Genomic DNA, 21,222 nt, shown 5'->3' with positions numbered 1-21,222 from the left:
ACCTGAGAAAATTACAGTTATCAGTCAGGGATTAAAGAAGGTAGCAAGACTTGCCTTCTGTCTTCTTACTGAGAAATCTGTGCTTTTTCAAGTATTGGCATATTTTAAAGTAATGACTGGAGACAAATTTTGCTTAGGTAAACTGTTAGAAGTTTCTGGGTGAAGTCTTGCTGTGTAATTTTTAACACCAGACTGATTTCTTCTCTGGCATTCCATCAGAATGGAGTGAATATAGTCGTTGAATATAGTACTGCTGAATATAGTGGTCTAGCCACACCATTTCTGAAAGCACAGATGTGAATATTAACACTTTGTGCTTAGGGTAAGCAATAATAATAATGCAGTATTCTCCTCTCTTTTTAGTTCAGCCTTCAGTTCTTGGCAGTGGTATTCAGACAATTTCTTCATCTAATGCAATGTGGAAGACAAATTCATTAGGAGTGGAAAGTATAAGCAGGCAGAGGTCTTCATCAGATCCACCAGCTATTCATCCCCCTGTGCCGCCATTGCGTGTAACATCTACAAGTATGTTTCCACTTTCCCCTGTTTTCCTTTCTACTGTATCTAATCATAGTTGGCTTATTTTTCCATTTCCACAACTCATACTTCCTCTTTTGGTGACTGTAGCTTTGGCCTATTGTTCCCATCCAGAAACAAAACTGTCTTCTCTGATGCTCCAGTGAGGACTGTATGGGGTAGTGCAGGGTCAGCAGGAAACACCATCTATTACTAGAGCTAAAGGGCTCATAATTTTATATATATATATATATATATATATAGTTTTAATGCTGCATTTCTCACTAGTTGTAAAGGTGAGTGTTACATGGAAGCCTGGGGCCACATCTCCACATTATGCTTGATTCTTGCAGACCATTGGAATGCAAAAGGATGTTTTAATGCACTGCCAGCTGCTTTTGTGGTGAATTCAAGAATTCAATAGCAATTTTAATTAATTGCTAAACCTAGTGTGCTGTTAGTTGTTAGTCACAACAGGAATTTAAAAAAAGGTGTTCCTCTGAATAAGATTTGCCAGATATAACTCACTTGGTTACTTTTCCATGAAACACAGACTGCAGGCCTTGATGGAGCAAATAATATTAGCACTTTTAAAAATATATTCTGATCTACTGTTTTCAAGAATATGACTGACTTTGGTAAGAATTTTCTTTACTTGCACTTTAAAGCTTGAATAAATTTAAGTGCTTGTGAGCTCTCCAATTTTGACTAGGTGAAACAAAAGGTAAACTGCTTTCCAGAGAGGTCCTTCTTCCATTACATGTAGTAAAGCATTTTTCTTAAATGAGGATAAGTCCTGTAACAGGGGAACCTGTAATGAGAACCCAAGAAAGAAAATGGTAAATAGAAATTTATTGCATGTTGCTGTCTAACTTTCCTCTATAGATGTACTTTCTCCAGCACCACCACCTCCAGTGGCAAAGACAGCCAGCATTATAGAAGCTTTGAACCAGCAATCAAAACAGCAGCCAGCTCCTCCACAAACCAAGCCAACCCCACCACCACTGCCCCCACAACCTCCTAGCAGAATCTCTCAGAGAAAGCCTATTCCTGGGTAACTGATGTCATTTTAGTTTTTAATATACTTCATCATTTTTAGTAACTTAGTGATTTTACAATATATTTATAACATCCAAGTCATCAATAAAGTGTGCATGCTTTTGCCAATGATGTGTTCTAGTGTGTGGGAATGAACAGAAGGCAGATGCTCAGGAAGCAGATGACAGGGATTCCTACAGGAAAAACAATATAGCCTAGTGATTTAAGGTTATATGACTTGCAGAATATCTCCAGAACACTTAGCTATGACAGAAATAAGGAACACAAAAAATATTCGATTCCTAATTCTCATCTAGTAACAAATTGGAGATAATGGGATCTAATGCCTGATTGTGCCATTTACTGTTCATGTGCTTTGCTTAAATTCTGTTCAATCTTTTCGTTTGTGGCAGAAGTAGAGAGACCTGGAAAAGAAAAAATAATTTTTAAATTTGCAGAAAACTAAGTTAGGAGGGACAAATGCACTGGCAAACAGGATCATATCCAAAGTGGCCTTGAGAAACTGGAGTAGTAGTCAAGGGAGAAGAAGGGTGTCATTCAGTAAGCAACCCTTGGTAATTAAGAACAATCAACTACAGGAATGAAGCATGGAGAACAATAGAGTATGGGTAAGCAAAAGTTCTTAGAAGAAGGATCTGTAAGGACATAGTAAGTAAGGCAGATGACCTAATGCTGTTGTAGAAGAGTTAAAAAAGATAGTATTGTTTTACCATAGCCTGCAAATGATAGGAATGAATTTTCCCAACTGACTCAACATCAGTGGTGCCTCAGCAGGACAGCTGTATTCAGTTTCGGGCATTGCAGTAAAATGAAATAACTGAGATGGGAACCAGGGGAGATCAATAAGGTAATGAGAAGTCTAGAAAATAGGACCTTTGAGAAAATTTTGGATGAAATAAGGTTTCATTTGCAAATTGGGACTGAAAGATGAAAGCAGCCTTTGACCTTTAGGCTCCTTTCTAGCCCTTTTATTGCATGGTATCATACTACCTGGAAGGTAGACACAACTTGTTGAAGCTTGCTATAAATGCTCAGACTAATATGGATACATAATTTTAAGAAAAAAAATAAAATAACAGCGAAAGGAACTTCAAAACTCAGGAGAAGACACAAATTGCAGTAATCAAAGCTCTATTATTTTTCTGCCTTTTTTAAAATTAAGTGCAACTTTCAATTGGCTTAATAAAAAATACAGAAGAAAAGTAGTATTTTAAAAGCAAAATAGCTGTCACCAGAATATACTGAAGACATACCAAGGCTTCTCTAATTTTTAAAGTACTGTGTATTGTTTTTTGAGTTCTTATTTGTTTCTGAAATGGATCAATTTCTCACTTTCTGCACAGGACTGAGAAGTCATCTGGCTTAACTAACAAAGGGCAGACCAGAGGACTTGGGTCTCTACAACAACCTGGTAATTGTGGTTTAGAGATTTATTTTATTGTAATTAAGCTGTCATTAAAACAATCAAATAGAGTGTGTGGGTTTGTTGAGGTTTTCTTTAATTTGTTTATTTACCTTACACATTTAAATATAATCAGTACCAACATTATTCTTCTTTCTCTTTGTGATTGTGTAGGCCCTGCTGCCTCAAATTCTTTAGCATGAACAGAGCTATGGACCAATTAAAGTCAATAATGGGGCCACGTAATAAACAGAATCACAGAATGTTTGATGTTGGGAGGGACCTCCGCAGGTCATCGGGTCTAACCCTTCTCCTCAAGTAGGGACAACCAGAGTGGATCACCCAGGACTGTTCCCAGAGGGCTTTGGTGTGTGTCTAAGGATGGAGACTCCACGACCTCTTTGGGCCACCTGTACCAGTGCTGGGTCACCTTCACAGTAAAAAAGTGTTTTGTGGTGTTCAGACAGAGGCTCCTGTGTTTCAGTTTGTGCCCACTGCCTCTGGTCCTGCTTTTCAGCCAGGTGGCCACCAACATATATTGGTGCATGGCCTGTTCGTCCCCAGGTACAGGACTTTGCACTTCCTCGCTCTAGGTTCTCCCCTGATGTCTGGGAGCAGGATTCCTGAAAACCTGTCTTGCTAGTAAAAGCTGAGGCAAAGAAGTAACTAAGGCATTCAATAACTCAGCCTTTTCCATGTACTGTGTAACCAGAATCACATCTTGTTCAACAATGGGTCCACATTATTCTCTAATTTTCCCTTTGTTACCTATGGATTTTAGAAGCCCTACCTGTTGTCTTTGACATTCCTTGCCAGATTAAATTCCAGTTAGGCTTTAGCTTTTCTAACCTCACCTTAAAACACACTCAAACAAAGTGGGTTTGAAAATTTTTGCTTGCCCTGTTGTTTGCATATGTCATAAACAAGGTGTCAGATACACATTTTAGAATAGAAAAATGTGTTTCTGGCTTGAAAATCCAGAGCTTATATAGTATCACTTTTAATTAAATTGCAAATTGATATTGCTCTTTTCATGTTAATAGAGTTCATTATTCAGAGTTCATTACTCATTTTGTGGTTTTTGTTGTTCAGAGTAACTGCTACTTTGGGACACGACAATAATGTAATCTCCATAAAATCTCTACAGTAAAGTTTGTGCAGATTCTGTGGTGGTTGTAGTGGAATTTCTCGTACCTGGTTTCCCCTTCTACTGCATATTTTATATTCATTTGTTCTTCTTGTGATTCTTTTTTATTTCCTCTTGAGATATCCCAGGGGGATTTGCTAATGGCTATCTGCCATCTGTGTCAGGAGTCTCCTGTGAGGGATACACCTTGATAATGATGGTCTTTACTGGGAAAGAAAGGTTCTGACAGCACACAGTCTGTAGTGAAGAAACGGGGGAATAGGATATTTGGTTCTGCTCTCATCTATTTTATCTCTCTTAGCATATCTGCAGTGTTAAAGGTCTTAGGTAGTTGTCTTTGGGAAAAGTGGCTTTTTTTGGTAAGGAAAAGGGTAGAAAAATTCTGTTCAGTTGTTTAGAAAGAACCAGTAAAAATTAAATACTCATGGGATGTAAAATGGTTTGTATACTTCTAAGAATAATTAGTTTGGTTTCATTGATACCATCACTCTTACTTTGTTTGAAAGCATGCCTAATATTTACTTGGTTTACTTCCCTTTGCAGGAGAGTCATCTTCTGTATGCGAAATTCCAGGAACACAGACTGGTTCTACAGCAAATACTTTGGCACAAATCCAGCCACCAGCACCAATGCCAAGGAAATCACAAATAGTAAGTACAAAAGTTGGCATTTGATTTTATTAATCTTCTGCATTCTATTAAACACGCTGCAGAAGTGATAGTGTGTCCTGCTATGGAGAAAGTGTGAGAGCCATGAAACACACAAGGCCCGTATCCTGTGTTTAAGTATGTGTATGACTTGTACTAAATAGTTACGAAAGCTTTGTTTTTCTTGAATTTCTTATAGGAGAGTATGTAATTTTACATTTAAAAAAGCAAACCAAACCAGCTGGATTCTTTGCTCATGTCCAAATGTGACCAACACAATCCACAGAATGTATGGTTTGACTTACTGAAGATAGATAAGCTTTATGAGTTAGTGACTTGTAGGTGAGCTCGGTGAATCACTTTTAAGTAACACATGGCTTCATTCTTAATCTCCAGTGAAGTAAGGAATAAGGGAACTGTCGTGCTTTTATAAAGGACTAATGTTCATGTAGGTAGGTAAAGTGACTTCAGACAAGACTAGCAGGAGTCAAGCTCAAAACAAAAGAAACTGACTCTTTGTGCTGTTGGTTCTCAGCATTCACCTGGTGACAGGAGAAAAATCTCTTGGTAAGCATATCCCCAACAGAAGGTGGTTAATTCTGTATTTTTCTTCTTCACCCTCCCCCAACCTTACATCAACTGTTATAAAAGAGATACTGGATTTAGATGGACTCTTGATCCAATTGTGTGGCCTTTTTATACTCTTACTTATTATTTTTAATCTAGGACCATGAATGGTAACACATATTAGTGTCAGTACCTGTAATCTTCTACTGGTATAGGTAAAGGGATGTATTTCCAGATGTCAGTGGAGCTGTGCAGTATGTGTAGTTAGCTTGGTCTTTGGTCCTTGCTTCAATTTTATGTTGCATTCTTGTGTGATAGATGTAAAAGATCCATATCCTTGATCATGACAGTATATCTCTGCGGGAAGCAAATCTCAATATGGAGAGCCCATACTTTCTGAGATGCTGTGTATGACTAGGTCTGGGCTGCTTCATACATTCTGTGCAGGAGTGTGGTTCAGTGGTAAATAATAAACAGAGGTAGGAGATGTGCTGTTCCTGGCTCTGCAGTGGTCTTATTAATGGCTTGTAATGAAAAGACTTGCTTTCTTCAGTCCTCTGTCTCTCTCCCTTCATCTGTTTTTCCTTATCCATGTCCACTGAAAGAGCAGCTCTCCAGGACAGGGTTCAGTGTGTTTGTGTGCATAGCCTTGCACACTGGTCTTGAGCTTACAGAGCCCCTATTAGCTGTTTCTCATCTGATAATGCTGAGAAACCTCAGAGACATCAACTTGCGTAAGTTGGGAGTATAAAATTTTCTGGTTTTTTGCCTCCCCCACTCTTGTTCAACCAAGTTACTGTCTGTCTTGCATTATAATAGCCTTCATGTTTTAGGCCACAGCAAAATTAAATGGTCTAAGTAGTGTAAATGGTTTATGTTGTCATATTTACTTTGTGAAGCTGTTGGACTCTGACCTTAATTTCTGTTGTGTGTGCTAGGATTCAAATGGATTCAAATGTGAAACAGCTCCTTACCTGACTTTCTGTATAAATTGAAGTTGTAGTTTCTCTATATTGTTCTCTCCTTTTTTTAAGTTTTATAGGACCAATTGATTTAGTTATGAAGGAATGGGCTGTCCTGGCTAGTTTTGGGGTCAGTGTCTTCAAAGTTTAATATTAATTGCACATAATATGAAGAACATATCTGACTCTCCAGCTGTCTCTAGGGCTTCAGTAAGGTGAGTTCTGTGACTGAGAAAATCAGCTGGGTGATTTTCTTCTGTCATAGGACAGAGAAGTAAGGGAACACCTGGCTCAGGAGTGTGTGCTAGGTAAGGTGCTTTAGCTAAATCAATCTAGCTAAAGCATCTTAGCTGAGATTTAGTCAAGGGCCCCTCAGCTAAAGAGCTTTAGCTAGTTCAGTCTCGCTAAAGTTCTTTGGCTAAATTGCTCTACTTAGCCTTATACTCCTGGTTTTTTTGCTAAGTCTTTACCCTGCCAGGGAATCCAGAGGCCAGCCCAGATTTAGAAAATGATCGCAGAAATGTTCCTTAAGTACAGAAAAGATGGGTCTAGTTGTACATGCACATTTAGCCAGTGGCTTATCTCCTACACAGTGCATTTACCTAATAGCCTGTTTATCAGGTGGAAATTCCTGATTCACCTTTTGTTTTCTTTTTTTCCCCCAATGTGATATTTAGATTTTTGAAGCCATATTGTAGATACATGGGAAACTTCCCTAGAAGATTTTATTCCTCTGGGAATGATATCTATTTTAATTTCCTTGCCTTCTAAAGAACAAGAAATACCTGTAATTACTGCACTTTGAAGTTAGTAATTGTATCACTGTTGTACTGATGTGAAGCTTTTTCTTTTTAATTTAAAAGGTGGTTGTGGTTCAGACTGTCACTTGTCTGAGAGGGAGCATCTGGAAAAATGGTTGTGCTGCAGTGCCTGCCTGGCTGGCAGCTCACAGGGGTGAGAGCGCCTCAGGGTGTGCCTGCCCTGGGCAGGCCAGAGCTTTGTTTATATTAGAATTTATATAGTATTTATACTAGAATGCAAATGGATGCTTCTAGAGGAAGATAACAATCATGCTGCCTCCATCCTTCCCCATCCACATTCCCTTCTTTTCTCTGCATGGTGCTCAGCTCTAACAAAATGGCACAGTAAGAGACTGTTGGGCAGTACTGTCCTCAGCAGAGCATTTTGCTGGTGGAGAAAAGGAGAGTTGTAAATGGAGTCGCTTGTCCCTTTACAAGCTTCCTGCTCCATGCCTGACCTAACTAGAGACTGGGACCAGTCACTGGGGAACTCCAGAATGGTCATGAGGCCATCTTTTCCTTATGCCATGTGGAACTTCTGTCCCAAACATTATAATGCCACTGCATTAACAGCCATTTCAGACCTCAATGGCACTTAGAGCTCTGACATCTTAGGGTAGAAAGTAATTTTTGCTCCCTATGGCTGGGAAAAGGGTAGTCTCTCGGTTGAAAGCTTTACACTCTGCCTCCAGGTCTTGAGCCTCTTCACTTGTGCTGGGTTGTTTTGCATGGAAACAATGTGTAGGCAGCATTATTGTGGGTCTGCAACAGAAAATGAGGAGGCTGAAAAGAAATGCAGCAGCAGACTGGTTTGCACTGGAACAGGTGTGAGATGAGGATGGTGGATTCTGTGAAACCAAAATGAAACACTTTTGGTATCACTTCGCACAGAACATGGCTAGGACTGAGTCCCACTGCCATACTGAATATTGCAACTCCTTCCTAAACTTTCCCTTTGAAAGAGCTGCCAAAAGCCTCCTGTGGCTGACAGTCCTCAGAGCACTGTTGGGAGGCAGAGGATGTTTTGGTGGGTTCGTACACTATTGAAATGGGTTTAGCAAATTAAGAAGGAGCATATTAACAGGTGGCTCGGGCCTCCCTCTGATAATGCTGCTGCTGTTACATTTGCACAGAACTCGATCACCCCATCTTTTGAGTAAAATCATGCTCACTGCAGTGATGTAGAGCTCTGAAGACAGGTTTGGGTGAGCCAAAATGGAAAACTTCTAAGGGAAACATGGGCTATGTTATTGGCACTGTGGTTCCAAAAAGCTTTGGGTGGTGCCAAATTCAGCTTGAAGCATGAGCACCCAGCATAAGATGTAGCTGAACTCTAATCTATGAAAAATAGCAGTTGGAAGCAGTTCTGAAACTGTCTTTAGATAACTCCAAGTCTACTCTGTTCTGTGCTATATTATTTACATTCAGGGTTTTTTTCATTTCAGTCAAAAACAAAACCCAAGAGAGTAAAAGCAATTTACAACTGTGTAGCAGATAACCCAGATGAGCTGACTTTTTCAGAGGGAGATATTATTGTAGTTGATGGTGAAGAAGACCAGGAGTGGTGGGTGAGTATTTTGCATTTTCTGTCAACACACTTTGAAAGAAAGAAATTAAATCTTAGAGGTCGACACTCACTTCAGAAGATCCCCTGCTGGGTTTCCAAGTAACAAGAAAAGTTTCATCTCATGGAAACCTGAGATGAAATTTCAAAAGTCAAACTTCAGACAAGCTTTTAGGTTTTCTCATTCAGAAAAAAAAAAAAGAAATCTGATTAGTAGGGTTCACAGTACACTGGGGACATGGTCTGCATGATCTAGAAAATTTTTGGTGGAGTGTCAGCAATTTAATTAATAGCACCTGCTATTACAGGTGCTGTGTAGTGGGCTTCAGAGGAGGGCTTTGTATTGTCCTCAGTCTTCAGATGACTAGGAGTGAGTCTGTCTGAGCTGGGAAACCATCTCAACTATTTACATTCCAGAGTCTCATTGGCTAAAGCAAAATCTTGGAAAATTGTTGTGCATGAAAACACTTGCCTTAATCTGTTAGCTAGTGAAGAACAGAGCTTCAGGTTGCATCTAAATTGACAATAATGCTGCATAAACACAAATATATTCATGTAAAACCTGACACTGTTGAAGCTTGATCTATCCTTTTGCCTCAGTGGTTAAAGAAGCAACTCAACAGAGGCCAAATGTGGGCTGCCAGGCATTACAGATTGCACTGGAATTACGCAGCAGTGGTACTGCAGTAAGAGGTTTTATATTCAAAGAACTGGATAAAACTTCTGCATTTGACAAAAACCCAACCTACAGCTGAAAAACATGCACTCTGTAGGACTGAATTTTCCTATTGGCAGAAGAAAAGTAGCACTACTGCAGAAAAGATTTGGTGGGAGGCTTGTTGTATTACAGGCAGGAAGGTCACTGGTATTCATTTTGGTGATAATGAAATGTCATTTTGAGATTTAACTTCAAAATTATCTGGACTCTTTCAGATTGGTCATATTGATGGAGATCCCAGCCGGAAAGGAGCTTTCCCTGTATCATTTGTGCACTTTATTGTTGACTAGATTGCTACTGATAAGTGGAGACATTTCTCATTTCCAGCGGTCACAGAAATAAGTTTTGTTCTATTTCATTTCACCTACCTATCTGCAGCCACCTTGCCAGAGCACTGCCCAAGTCCTAGGTACTGTAGCTTACTTTTTTATTGCCATCATTCTGATTTTGGGACTTCTAAAACTTTTTTCTATGTGAAAACTTCTCATAAGCAGTTTACACTTAAAAAAACACCAACTCTTCCTGTATTTTTCAAGGTGAACTGAAAAGCTTTAACAATCAAAATCCGCATGTCTGAATATCACAACATTATGCATGTTCTTATCAATCAATTCACTGTAATTTTAGTCTCCCTTTTATAACATGACAGTACAACAGTTCAGTGTTGCTTCCCCAGTCAAAGAAATTGCGTGTGCATCTACCAGGGCAGTGAATTTATCCAATTCTCGACACCGTTTGAAGTGGTGGAACCAAAATGTGCAAGCTGCTGTGTAGTTCTGAAATGGACTCATTCAGTATCTTGCCATACTGGATGTCATCAAGGATACCAACAGTTGCAGAAGAAATTGTTTTAATCATGTGTCTTTAGCCAGGTAAAAGTAAAAAAGTATTTCAGTTTACCACAAGAAAAACTTCTTTCTTTCAGAATGGATGTAGATATTTACTTAAAGTTATCTGAAATCTGTGTTAGTCGTTGAACTTTCTAGTTCTAATTTTGTGAGCTTGAGACTGTTTTGTTTTTCTATGCTGCACTTGTGTAGAACCTGTTTTTTGAATGTTCTTTATGTATGTTACATCCATTTTGGTCATTTAATGTGACTACTGCTGGTTAACTAAACTATGGCAATATTAATGAGTTACTACATTAACTCAAGGATTTCAAAACTGCACTTCCTGAAATGTACTTAACTATGATGATGGATTGCAGAGCATTTCTTACACTTGTCTCGTTATAGCATTTAGACTTTGTTTTTAAATTCTTGAATTTTCTTTAAATCGCCCAGCAGTATGTTCACAGAGAGAACATACTTGGTGGAACACTTAGGTAATTATCCTTGGTCAATAAGATATCTGACACCTCATGAGATCACTACGTTATGTTCTGGTTTATGAAATTTGTGTGCCACTACCTTGCAAACAATGATAGTTTGCCAACTCACTCTGTATTTATATAGTATACCCACATTTATGGTAGCTACACTGTTGTTAAACTTGTTTTACTGATTCGTGAACAAAGGCTAGGCCATGGATAGTTCCCAGTTGGTTGATGGAATATAAAACACCAATACAGATTTGACATCATTTTGATGTTTGTATATTGTGAATTTGTACCAGGTTTTGCTTATGCTCAGGAAACAACTGAGGCATAGGATATGAAAAATCAATGTCTAGGTCACATTGGCTTTGATCACGTTATGTGAACATTGTATCTCTAGATTTATCAAGAGAACTTTGAATTTCTGGAAAATGGTGCTTAAATTGGCCATTTCATATTGGAAGGAATGGAAAACAGGCTGCTACCACCATCTGTGCTTATTTGGAGAAAAACCACGTAGCGAAAGTGCTGGAAGAGCAACACCGATCTCACCCTGTCACCCTTCCTGAATGGTACCGTTGGTTGATGCCTCTCGGGCATGTGGGTACAGCCACGCAGATGTGTAACTTTCACTTCCTAGATGCTGTTGCTGCAGTATAAATGGGGAACAAACTGGAATGTTTCAAGATATTTTTATTGCAAGTTGAAGCAAATTAGTCCGTATTTTCAAAGTTCCCAGTAAAATGATAGAGTAATAGTTTAGCACTACAGTTTTATTCACTTACTGATACGTTCAGTTTGCAACACTATTTTGTATGTTTCTATCCCTGATAGAGTCTAGAGAGTAAATGGGCATATTATTTTGCACAGAGCTCCTAATGTACAGTATTTTTAACACAGAATCTTATAGTGTATTTAACAATTCGTAAAGTTAAAAAATGATGCAAATTTCCCTTGAGTTCTGCTAGAAGAGGAATAGAGTAAAATGTCACAACTTTGTTCACCGGTAACTTAGAAACCAGGAAACTTGTAGACTAGAACTTAATAGCATTAACAGTGCAGATAAAATCCCGAGGACCAATAAAGAGCAGCTAAGCAAAATTTATCTCTTGATTTTCTGTGTTTCTCAAAAGGTTTTCTCCTCTGACAGAGAAAAATGAAATTCTAGAGCCTGTAGATATCTATTTATAATATAAAATTAAGAATTTTAAGTCCAAAATTTTGGCATATTTCATACAACTTTTTAAATCTGATTCAAAAACCCTGTTAATAGACAGACTATTAGGTTGCTGTGTTAACTGTTTAAAAAGGAGCAAGTGACACTTAAAATGCAGCTTAGAATGCTATGAGATGTAAAATATTCAATTCAGTTGTTTTTATTTTGTTTAGTTGCAGAGCAACTGTATATATTGTATAACCTAAAATCAACTCTTATTTTCAATGTCCTGGATGCAGTGATTTATAATTAGAGCATGATTAATAAATTTTACTCTTGTTAACCAGTCAAATGTCTGGAAAAATAAAACTACTTTTAAAATCACTTTTTCTGCTTCTCTTCTGTTCCCTTGCATTGCTTGTGCAATACTGTTCTTTTTAATGTATGAAAATGACAAATACAAACAAGTATCACTTGAGGAAAAAATGTACATCTTGTGGGCTTTATTTGAACAGAAAGACTGGAGATTAAATTAGAGGGGTAAAGCACCAAAGGACTCCCTCTTACCACTTTGCTTTTGTTTTAATATCTGGATTAAGCAGAATCAAAGTCTGTATTAACAAATTGTTTCTCAGACAACGAGGTAGAAGCAACTGTCAGTTTTATTTTACATTTCTGCAATATTGATATTAATATACAAAACATGACTAGGAAAAAACAATTGTGTTAAATATAAAATTCTGTATTGTCCTGGACACTGAAGATGGAATCTTCAAGTCATGTTTGGGGAATGCCAGAGTACCATATGCAAGGCTGTGTGGCTCTGCTTTGCACAGTAAGTCCTTCCCAGGACTGTGTGTGGCTCCAATCTGTCCGTGGTATCACGAGGAGCCCCGGTGCTCCCACACAAACACTGCTGCCGAAGGAAATCAGGACTTCTCCGACATTAAAACTGAATCAAAGGCTGTAGACAACACTTTGCAAATGGATTGTGCTTGTTCCTAAAAAACCCAAACACGCACATTAACACTTTCTGAAGAACTTCTAAACTTCTCAAAACTCATTTAAAGCAGAATGTGTCCTTCATTTTGCTTTGTCAGACCAGATTTCATTTGTGTGGCCTACAACGACACATGGAAGCTGTCTTACATGAGCTATTTGAACCAAGTCAGGGTTGCTGGCTGTCAGCATAGCACGGCACCAGCATTCAGAACATCACTTCTTGTGCTCCCCCAGTGCTGTCAGCCAAGGGTCTGTGTCATCAGAGCATCCTGACAATGAATTCTCCTACTCTTAAGAAGGGATCACCTCCCTTGCTTACAAATATGGCTGTGTGCTCCATTACCAGAATTGTTACTCCATCACTCCCCGCTCCGTATCTTAACAGGTTTTTGCCTTTGGAAATAAAAGTGGAGATTCTCCATAGGAGCTGCCATAGCACTGTTTAGACTGGAGAGAGCTTTCTCAGGTGAGTACACTCACTGGCAATTTTAGGGAATGTAGGGGTTTTCCTCAAAGCTGATCCAATGCAGTCAGCAGGGCTGTTTTCCCCTCCTCAGCCAGCACACATTTATACTCCTTTTTTTTTTAAATTTATTTTTAATTAAGCAATCTTCCTCCTGCCAAAAAGCTTTCACAAGGGCCTTGAGTTTTAGAATCTCCCTTTACAATCAGAATTCCAATACCTAAATTAAATACTGTAAGCATAAACTCATACCAAACTATTGCACTGATATACCCAGAGGCTGCATTCTTCAGAGGCTGCATCTGTTGTCTTCAAAGCCAGTAAACTTTTTCCAGCTCCCAGACCATCATCATAGCACACCATCCGTACAATCAAATAGAGAGCGTGCCTATGTAATACATCCTGAAAGCACATGGCAAATAAAAGTTACTCTGGAACAGTGCAAAAGATATTTCAGTTTTCCATGTTTTTATTCTTGCTTATAAAAGAATACTTCAGATTTTTACAGGAGAAAAGCCTTCCTTGGTAACTTTTTTTTTTTTAATTTGAGTTTAGTCAAGATTTTTGTGGTTTAGCACAACTTTAGCTTTAATTTTTGCTTCTATTTTGGAAGTGCATTCCTATGTGGACTATGAAGCCAAACTGAAGCAGCTTGAGTTGTTCAGCCTGGAGAAGAGAAGGCTCTTGGGGAGACTTTGGGGTACCTTCCAGTACCTGAAGGGGGCCTGCAAGAGAGCAGGAAAGGGACTTTTTACAGGGGCATGTAGTGACAGACAAGGGATTTGAATGGCTTTAAACTGAAAAAGAGGAGGTTTAGACTGAATTTAAGGTAAGAAATTCTTTACTGTGGGAGTGCTGAGGCACCGGAATACGTTGCTCAGAGAAGCTGTGGATGCCCCATCCCTGGCAGTGTTCAAGGTGAGGTTGGAGGGAGCTTTGAGCAGCCTGGTCTAGTGGGAGGTGTTCCTGCCCATGGCAGGGGTGTTGGAACTAGAAGATCTTTCAGATCCCTTCCAACTCAGTCCTTCCCATGATTCTATGGTGACATTCCTGGCCATACTATGAAAGTGCACATTCACTTCCCACCAACCCTCGCTTGCCCTCCGTGACAGGTGTAACGCTCTGTCCCTCTGGCACAGAGGTAACTTAAAACGACTTCTTATTTTCCCAGTATTTTTCCAAGCAGTCCCCTGTCTCAGTCTTGGGAAGGATACACCACAAAAAACTGTTCCCAGAAGAGGTATAGACAAGGTCAGTTGCTTTGGGGGGCAGCAGCCATGTGGCTGTAGCCAGGCTGTTTGTGACCTACACCACAGGTTATGTCCTGACTCTTCCACAGATCTCATCTGGGAGAATTCCACTCTCCGTCAGAGCTGCAGGATTTCCACCATAGTCCCAACACTTCTAATTTTGGCCATTCCAAAAAGGGGATTGGTAGAAGACACCCAGTACAAGGAGGTCTCTGCAGCCCTAACCTAGACAAAGCCTCTCTTCTCCAGCCATGCTACCCTCTGATCATTCTCATCTGGTTTATTCCTGTCACATGACCTCCAGGGTCTTAGGAATTCAAGACAGTTCTGTTTTCACGTCCATGGCATCAAACACCTGTCCCTGTCAGCTGAAGGGTCTAAAGAAATGCCCACTTTGATAGAGAAGCTGTAAAAACAGGCAGTGAACTTGCTGCTTGCCTTGAAACTCTGGAGGGAGAGCCCTCCACCACAGCCCTAAGGTCACCTTGCTGAAAAGCATCTCCATCCCTGATGCTTGCTCGGCTCATTGCTCACATTGCTCTCACCATCAGCAACTATCACACCATGCCCAGGGCAGCCGGAGCCCACTGGATCCACCCTCCCGTCTCTGTATGAAAGATGCCAAGACTGTTCACCAAATTACTAATAATTCTCAAGGGTTACTTGCTTGGAACTTGCTACGGTGCTAATGTAATGTGTGCAGTGCAATGTGTGGATTATCGCTAAAAGAGGGATGATAGAATTCTTCTGAGTACACAGTCTCCTTGTAAATTAAATTCCTCCCCTCCTTTCAGTATCTTGGAACTCTGTGAAAAGAGTTTGGTGACACACTGAAGGACAAATTAAATGCCAACAGTGACACAGATGCAAAAAACCAGAATTTGGGAAACAATGCAATGCAATAAATTGCCAGTGCAAGCTAGCTTAACCACAAAAGGCTTTATCTGCTTGTGCGTGCTTTCAGCTTGAAGACAGAAAAATGATGGATGAAAATTTTAAATTAGCTATTTGATCTTTATCAAAGCACAAAGGAATTTAAATAATAGTGTAACCTATGTTTTTAATGAGAATTAAGAATTTATGAGAGCAAAAACAGAATCCAAAAGAATTCAAAGTCTGAGTAGAAACTACTACCCTTCCTCCCAGGCATTAGAAACAAATGTTTTCTTTTATGAAGGGACCATAGGAAACTTTTTGGCTCTCTTCAGAGCATTCAGTATTAAGCAATGCTTTTATGAACAGGCATGGCTGGGTTGTTGATGGGTCAAGGCTTCATAAGGCCAAGTATTTATGGTATTTGGGGCTCTGAGGGCAACCAGAAGGAAACCACATGGCTGCAACAGAAAGCTACACAAAGGCAACTGGAGGGCCCTGGGGAAGAGACCGGATTTTTATTTTTAGCAAAGAAGCTACGTGAAGTGCAATAAAGGAAAATAAACTACATGTTCAAAATGATGCAAACAAAAAGTAGGCTTGATCAATAAAGTGGAATCGTGAGATTTTAATGCTGGAGTGAACTCAGCTCTTGGATTAGGAGTGCAAGGATGGAACTTAAAAGAGCTGGGCAACTCAGGTATTCTTAAAAAACAGAAACACCAAGAGGAACTACATTACTAACTCGGTCTGAGCAAACTATGGTCTTGGCCACCACAGTCACACTACGTTCCCCCATGAGAAAATGGCAGGACAGCCACAGAGGAAGGAAGATGTGCCCAAAGAGCATTGCCAAAGGCTCGCTTGCCTGTCATCTGGTGCTCTACCTCAAAAGGAATGGCTTTTTATCATAAATCCAATGAGGAATAAACAGACAGCCCTGCAGAGATACGACATGAAGCAGTGCTCCTGTGAGAGCCTGTTTGTTTGACTTTTGCTTAAAGCCAGAAATGACATTTTGGTTACACAGATCATCTCCCAGAGAAATAAATGAAAGCATTTTTCAACTCTCATCAGAAAGACGAGTTTGGGTGAAGCACTTACATACTGATCAGATGTGGAAACTTTAATGCCATATTTGGAAACTCCCATAATAAACTCCTCTTCACCTGGAACAAAAGGTAACTTTCCATCTTGCTTTGGAGGGAAACAAACAAAAGCCTTTAGTGCAGACAGAACATGAACAATGAAGATATGTAACAGAAAATATGTGTACTTAGGTCCTCTGGATCAGCACCACTGCAACTCCTGCTCAGATTGTGCTGTGTGGGGTCTGCCCACCACTCATGCACTTGCCCAGTCTCTTGAAGTTATGTGAAATGTACTGTGGGGAGACTGGACACTAGGAGGCATTTCTTTACTGGCAGGGTGACCAGACACTGGAACAGGCTTCCTGAACAGGGTGTTGATGCCCCAAACCAGTCAAGTGTTAAAGAGGCATTTAGACAATGCCCTTAACAACACATTTAACTGTTTGTCAGCCCTGAAGTAGTCGGTCAGTTGGACCAGTGGTCACTGTGGGTCCCTTCCAGCAGAAACACTCTATTCCATTCTGTTCTGTTCTACTCCAAATATTACATGGTTCCAGAAAGGAATTTATCATCTCAGGGGAGAGTTTGTCCCTGTGGTCAAATCAGGTCAGCTGAAAAATCATGCATGGCCTATCGTGCTGCACTGACCCAAGGTGATCTATATTCCACACTGGCAGCACTTTTGCTGTTTGGCTGCAAAAATAGTTTTAGCGCATATTCAGATGCTTGAAATGTCAAGCTGCTGCATGATAAACAGACATTCTGTGCTTTTAAAAAGATATAATCAGCTACCTAATGAGAACAACCAGTTATGGCTTTTAGTACAAAAATAAGTACAAGCAACCAGAGTTTGGCAAGGATGACCCAAATACTATTCAGGTTCTTTGGGCACAGGCTCTTGAGTGATTGCAAGCAGAAACTTTACATTTTCCTCTATGGGAAAACTTCTACAGTACTGAAGAAATCTGGGGGAGATACTCCTTCCTGCATACTAATCCTAATTGTGCTGAAGGCAATGTAACAGCCTTCAGCTGGGACTTGTTCAGTAAGGACTGATGAAAAGGGCCTTGGCTCTGAGCCTGCTTCTGCAGAATGGTTCTCTGGGTGCATCTTCTCCAGTTACTTAAAATTATAGAACTGAGTGTGATGGCTTTTGAGATTCATGGGGTAATGGTTAAGTATACCACTTTCTTCAAGTAAGTCTAAAATTTACAGATGTCAGACCACAGGATAAATGAAAGAAACACACCTAAGCTCAAGATGTTTTGACATTGTTGGTATGGCCTTTTGTAACCCACTTACCTGTGCAACATCTATGTAATTTATCAAGTCCAGTGGCCCTTCAAGACTTTTGCTCTCATTGTATTTCAATTTTTCAATGGCACCAACATATTTAACTCTGAATTCTGCACATGTATCAGAATTACTATTGCTTTGTCCTGCAACAAAGTAAAACAAAGCTATTCTGAAGACTTCTAGAACTGTAACACTGTTCTAATTGCTGTTAACAGGGCTAACATACTAAATTCCTTAATTTTGCAGACTTTCATCAAACACTTATCATGGTATATTAACTCCTCTTAATTGAACTCTCCTGAGTTGATTTAGAACAGACCTTGGTAAAGGTAACAGTTTCATTTGAATCCATGATACAGCACTGTTTATACCAATTCAAATTTGGAGTTAACAACCTTGAATCAGAAAACATAGAATAGCTGGTTCTACTTTTCAATATCTATTTGTTTCAAATTAACTGTTTGGTCCAACAGTGATACACTGTAATCTGGTGACTAAAACCAAGTACAATCAAACCTTATTTCCATTATTTTGGTGGAAATGTAAACTCAGAAAAGCAGAAAAGTTATCCAAAAAGCTGTACCAGATTTATGCTGGTAACAGACTGGTAACACAACTAAATTTTTCTTCCTCAGACACTTTACTTTGAAAACAGTAACTTAATCCTAGATGAATCATTAGTAAACTTAGAGGCCTAGGGCTGTGCCTGTATTAGTCACCAAGCTACCTAACAGATTCACTCAGTATTACTGAAAGTAACTATTTTCAGCTTTTCCATTTTCTGCTGTTTTATACAAACACAAAGTTAATCCTGCTCCACCCATATCTGCCCAAGATCTGATTACATACCTGAACTTTTTGTGGAGTCTGTATCTAGACTGGCCACAGTACTAGACCTGGAAAGTCCCCCAAGACTGGAATCTACAGACTAAGAAAAAAAAAAAATCAGCATAATCAGAAAGTTACTGCAAATGTATTAACAATGCACTTCTAGATGTCCTGCCTCAACTCTTTTTAAAAAAAATCTACTGCTTATGTTCTAGTTACTTCAGAAGCACTGCAAAATGGGAAGGAAAAAACAGTACCACCTCTTTCTTTCCTGAAGTTATCTTTCTGCCTCTGTGTAGACTGGACTGATAAAAGTTCATCAGGAACCCTTGAGAAGTCAAAGTTATTTTGAAAGAAGGAGGAAATGACAGAAAAAGAGAAAATGAACCTTAAGGTTGTGTCCAGAGAAAAAGGGAAAATGAATGTTAGGGTCATGTCCAAAATTTTCTGGTACTGCATTTTAACCTGAAGAAATTGACAACTACATGCTAGTCACCAATACTTGAAATAACATAGCAGTGCAGGGGAAATGAAACAGCACCTTGGAAAATCCAGAATAACTGAATCATTCTAAAACCTATCAGACAAAATGAACACATTATTCAAAATTAAGAATACTTTTAGAGATACTGAGAAACCAACAAGTACTGAAGAATAAACTCATTCTTGGTACCTAGAACCAGGCACTGTCTTTAAAGACAAAATTTAAGAAAAAATGTACTAATTTTTCCTCCAAACCTTACTGTGTGCTACCAGAAAAATCTTGTGTTTGTGCATTTCACTGTGGAAGTGACTGAGTATTCATCTCAAAATAAATGGGCTTTATGATGGATAGGTATTTTTAACTCTCAAAACACAATCTGAGGAAATGAAGTAGAAAGTTCTCTTTGTGGAACATGGCATTTTATGGAAATCCCATCCTCCCATCAGTGCAAGTAAACCACTGAACTGTTAACTTGCAACAAACCAAAGTGCTTCCCAAAGAGAATAAACACCACATTCAGCTTACCTTGCTTTTAGTGCTGATTTCACTGCTTTGTGAGCTGCTGCTGCTGTGTCGCTTTTTTCCTTTTCTAAACATTTTCTCATAACTGGATCAAGGAAGATCTTCTAGGTAGAAAAAAATAAAAATTAAAGCTTGTCGTATCATCAAGGGAAGGAGGTCCAGGCAAATACCAGTGACTGTATCCAAAGCGGACAAAAAGTGGAAACTTGTACAGGACTCTGTGAGTGGAGGTAGGAATTTTACTCTGGTGCTCTTCACGTGTGACTGGGAAAAGTTCCTCAAGCTCTCTGCTAAAACTTCCCTATCCTTCTGAATTGTCAAAAAAGGCTACTACCCAGTTTACAGACTGTTGCAAAGGTCAGTTTCTAATGCATATATATAGAAACAAGGCAAAATTTAAAATTTATATTCCCACCTAAATGTATTAGATGATTTTTATTTGTGACTACAATTTAAGTGCCCTATAAAGTGCACCCAATGCATTCCCTGCTCCAATGCCTGTTTCCACTAAAACAACAAAAAAAGTGCAAAATCTATCCCCCCCTCCCGACTAAACACACACCCACACACACCCAACCAAACAAAAAACCTACAAAAAAAACCTCATCCCAACCTACTTCTGAAGATCTACTGATTGGAATACTCATAGGAGCAACCATTACTACTTAACATACTCCTGAAAATAAAAGCAAAACGCGTGGTACATTTACTGCATTAGAACTGAGCTAGTGGGAGTTCTGAGAGCATTCCAGAAGCATTTTTCCTGTGCCTGCCCTACTACTACCACCTTGCTTCACTTAACATTTGGCTGGCTAGTGTCAAGCAGCAGGATGCTGGCTCCTTGTCAGGGAGAGCTGAAACCCTATTTCTCAGCTGCAGAGACGAATTATTTTCATTACGAAACTTCAGAAACTTTGAGCAGGTGGAAGAAAGAGGACCAAGGAGGATGACAGCCTACGGAAGATAGCTCACACTGCAGGAAATAATGGAAGAAGCACAAGGCGGAGCTTAGATGTGCGATGCAGTGAGGCATCACAGTCCCTAGGCCGCTGCTGTGTCCGTCAATAAGCAAACACTCGGTCCCTGGCGGACTAAAAGCCACTCTCGGCAACCAGCGGTGCACAGGGCAGGGCACGTTCCCGACGCCGGGCCTCCCCAGCTTCCAGCAGGGAGCTGCCAGCGCCTCCTGCACAGCGCCTGCGGCCGCAACAGGAGCACGGCTGCCGCTTCTGCAGCGGCCTCCGAGAAGGCACAGCACCCACTGCTCCCCGAGCGATCTGAGCGCGTTAGGAGAGCCCTCCGTGGCACCCGGCCTTTCCGCGGAGCATCTCTGCCCCTACGGGTGCAGGGAGCGGCCCGGGAAGCCGGGCAGGGCAGCACCGCGTCCCGCTTCGCTTCTCTCCCCGATCCTCCCTCCGTCCCCGGCCGATAACCCGACAAGTGACAGAGCGATGCGGCCGCTCCCTGCCCCGCTGCTCACCGGGCGCGCCGGGCCCGCCCGCTCCCGCCGCCGGCGCCGCTCCCGTTCCTGAGGGCGATCCCGTTCCGGGTCGCGGGGAC

The 21,222-nt window shown here is 40.2% G+C and overlaps 2 protein-coding genes across 11 annotated transcripts in view; one reads left to right on the top strand and one right to left on the bottom strand.

Annotated features, from left to right (window-relative positions):
- Window positions 1-12,237, top strand: part of ASAP2 (ArfGAP with SH3 domain, ankyrin repeat and PH domain 2) — a 90,938-nt gene extending 78,701 nt beyond the window's left edge. For 2 of the 5 annotated variants that reach the window (XM_048296555.1, XM_048296553.1), the window contains 6 exons: window positions 364-525; window positions 1,402-1,570; window positions 2,919-2,986; window positions 4,665-4,774; window positions 8,546-8,668; window positions 9,598-12,237. In XM_048296555.1, coding sequence (XP_048152512.1) covers window positions 364-525; window positions 1,402-1,570; window positions 2,919-2,986; window positions 4,665-4,774; window positions 8,546-8,668; window positions 9,598-9,672 — 707 coding nt within the window. In that variant the 3' untranslated portion in view covers window positions 9,673-12,237. The remainder of the gene's footprint in view (window positions 1-363; window positions 526-1,401; window positions 1,571-2,918; window positions 2,987-4,664; window positions 4,775-8,545; window positions 8,669-9,597) is intronic. The other 3 variants (XM_048296557.1, XM_048296556.1, XM_048296554.1) reach the window with 2 other exon arrangements.
- Window positions 12,238-12,497: 260 nt separating this feature from the next.
- ITGB1BP1 (integrin subunit beta 1 binding protein 1) lies at window positions 12,498-21,222 on the bottom strand. 6 transcript variants are annotated; one of them, XM_048296563.1, is made up of 7 exons: window positions 21,143-21,222; window positions 19,666-19,766; window positions 18,678-18,756; window positions 17,835-17,971; window positions 16,546-16,638; window positions 13,571-13,720; window positions 12,498-12,854 (listed from the first exon to the last, which is right to left on the bottom strand). In XM_048296563.1, exons 2-7 carry the CDS (start codon window positions 19,735-19,737, stop codon window positions 12,783-12,785), a joined length of 603 nt encoding a protein of 200 aa, XP_048152520.1. In that variant the 5' UTR covers window positions 19,738-19,766; window positions 21,143-21,222; the 3' UTR covers window positions 12,498-12,782. The 6 variants fall into 6 exon arrangements, with proteins under 6 accessions (XP_048152520.1, XP_048152521.1, XP_048152526.1 ...); XM_048296564.1 differs by having other exon boundaries at window positions 19,666-19,763; window positions 21,143-21,218; XM_048296569.1 differs by lacking the exon at window positions 21,143-21,222 and having other exon boundaries at window positions 16,546-16,662.

This window comes from Corvus hawaiiensis, chromosome 3 (assembly GCF_020740725.1).
Source record: "Corvus hawaiiensis isolate bCorHaw1 chromosome 3, bCorHaw1.pri.cur, whole genome shotgun sequence".
In the NCBI taxonomy this organism is placed as follows: domain Eukaryota; kingdom Metazoa; phylum Chordata; class Aves; order Passeriformes; family Corvidae; genus Corvus; species Corvus hawaiiensis.
This window is presented reverse-complemented; position numbering and strand designations above follow the sequence as displayed.

What these genes read in the sequence shown, in the direction of transcription:
- ITGB1BP1 (XM_048296569.1), bottom strand. Translation starts at nt 19,737, where the DNA reads ATGTTTAGAAAAGGAAAAAAGCGACACAGCAGCAGCAGCTCACAAAGC. An exon ending in AAATCAGCACTAAAAGCAAG is followed by an intron (nt 18,757 to 19,665) that starts GTAAGCTGAATG and finishes TTTTTTTCTTAG; the next exon opens with TCTGTAGATTCCAGTCTTGG. An exon ending in TATATCAGTGCAATAGTTTG is followed by an intron (nt 12,855 to 13,570) that starts GTATGAGTTTAT and finishes TGGGTTTTTTAG; the next exon opens with GAACAAGCACAATCCATTTG.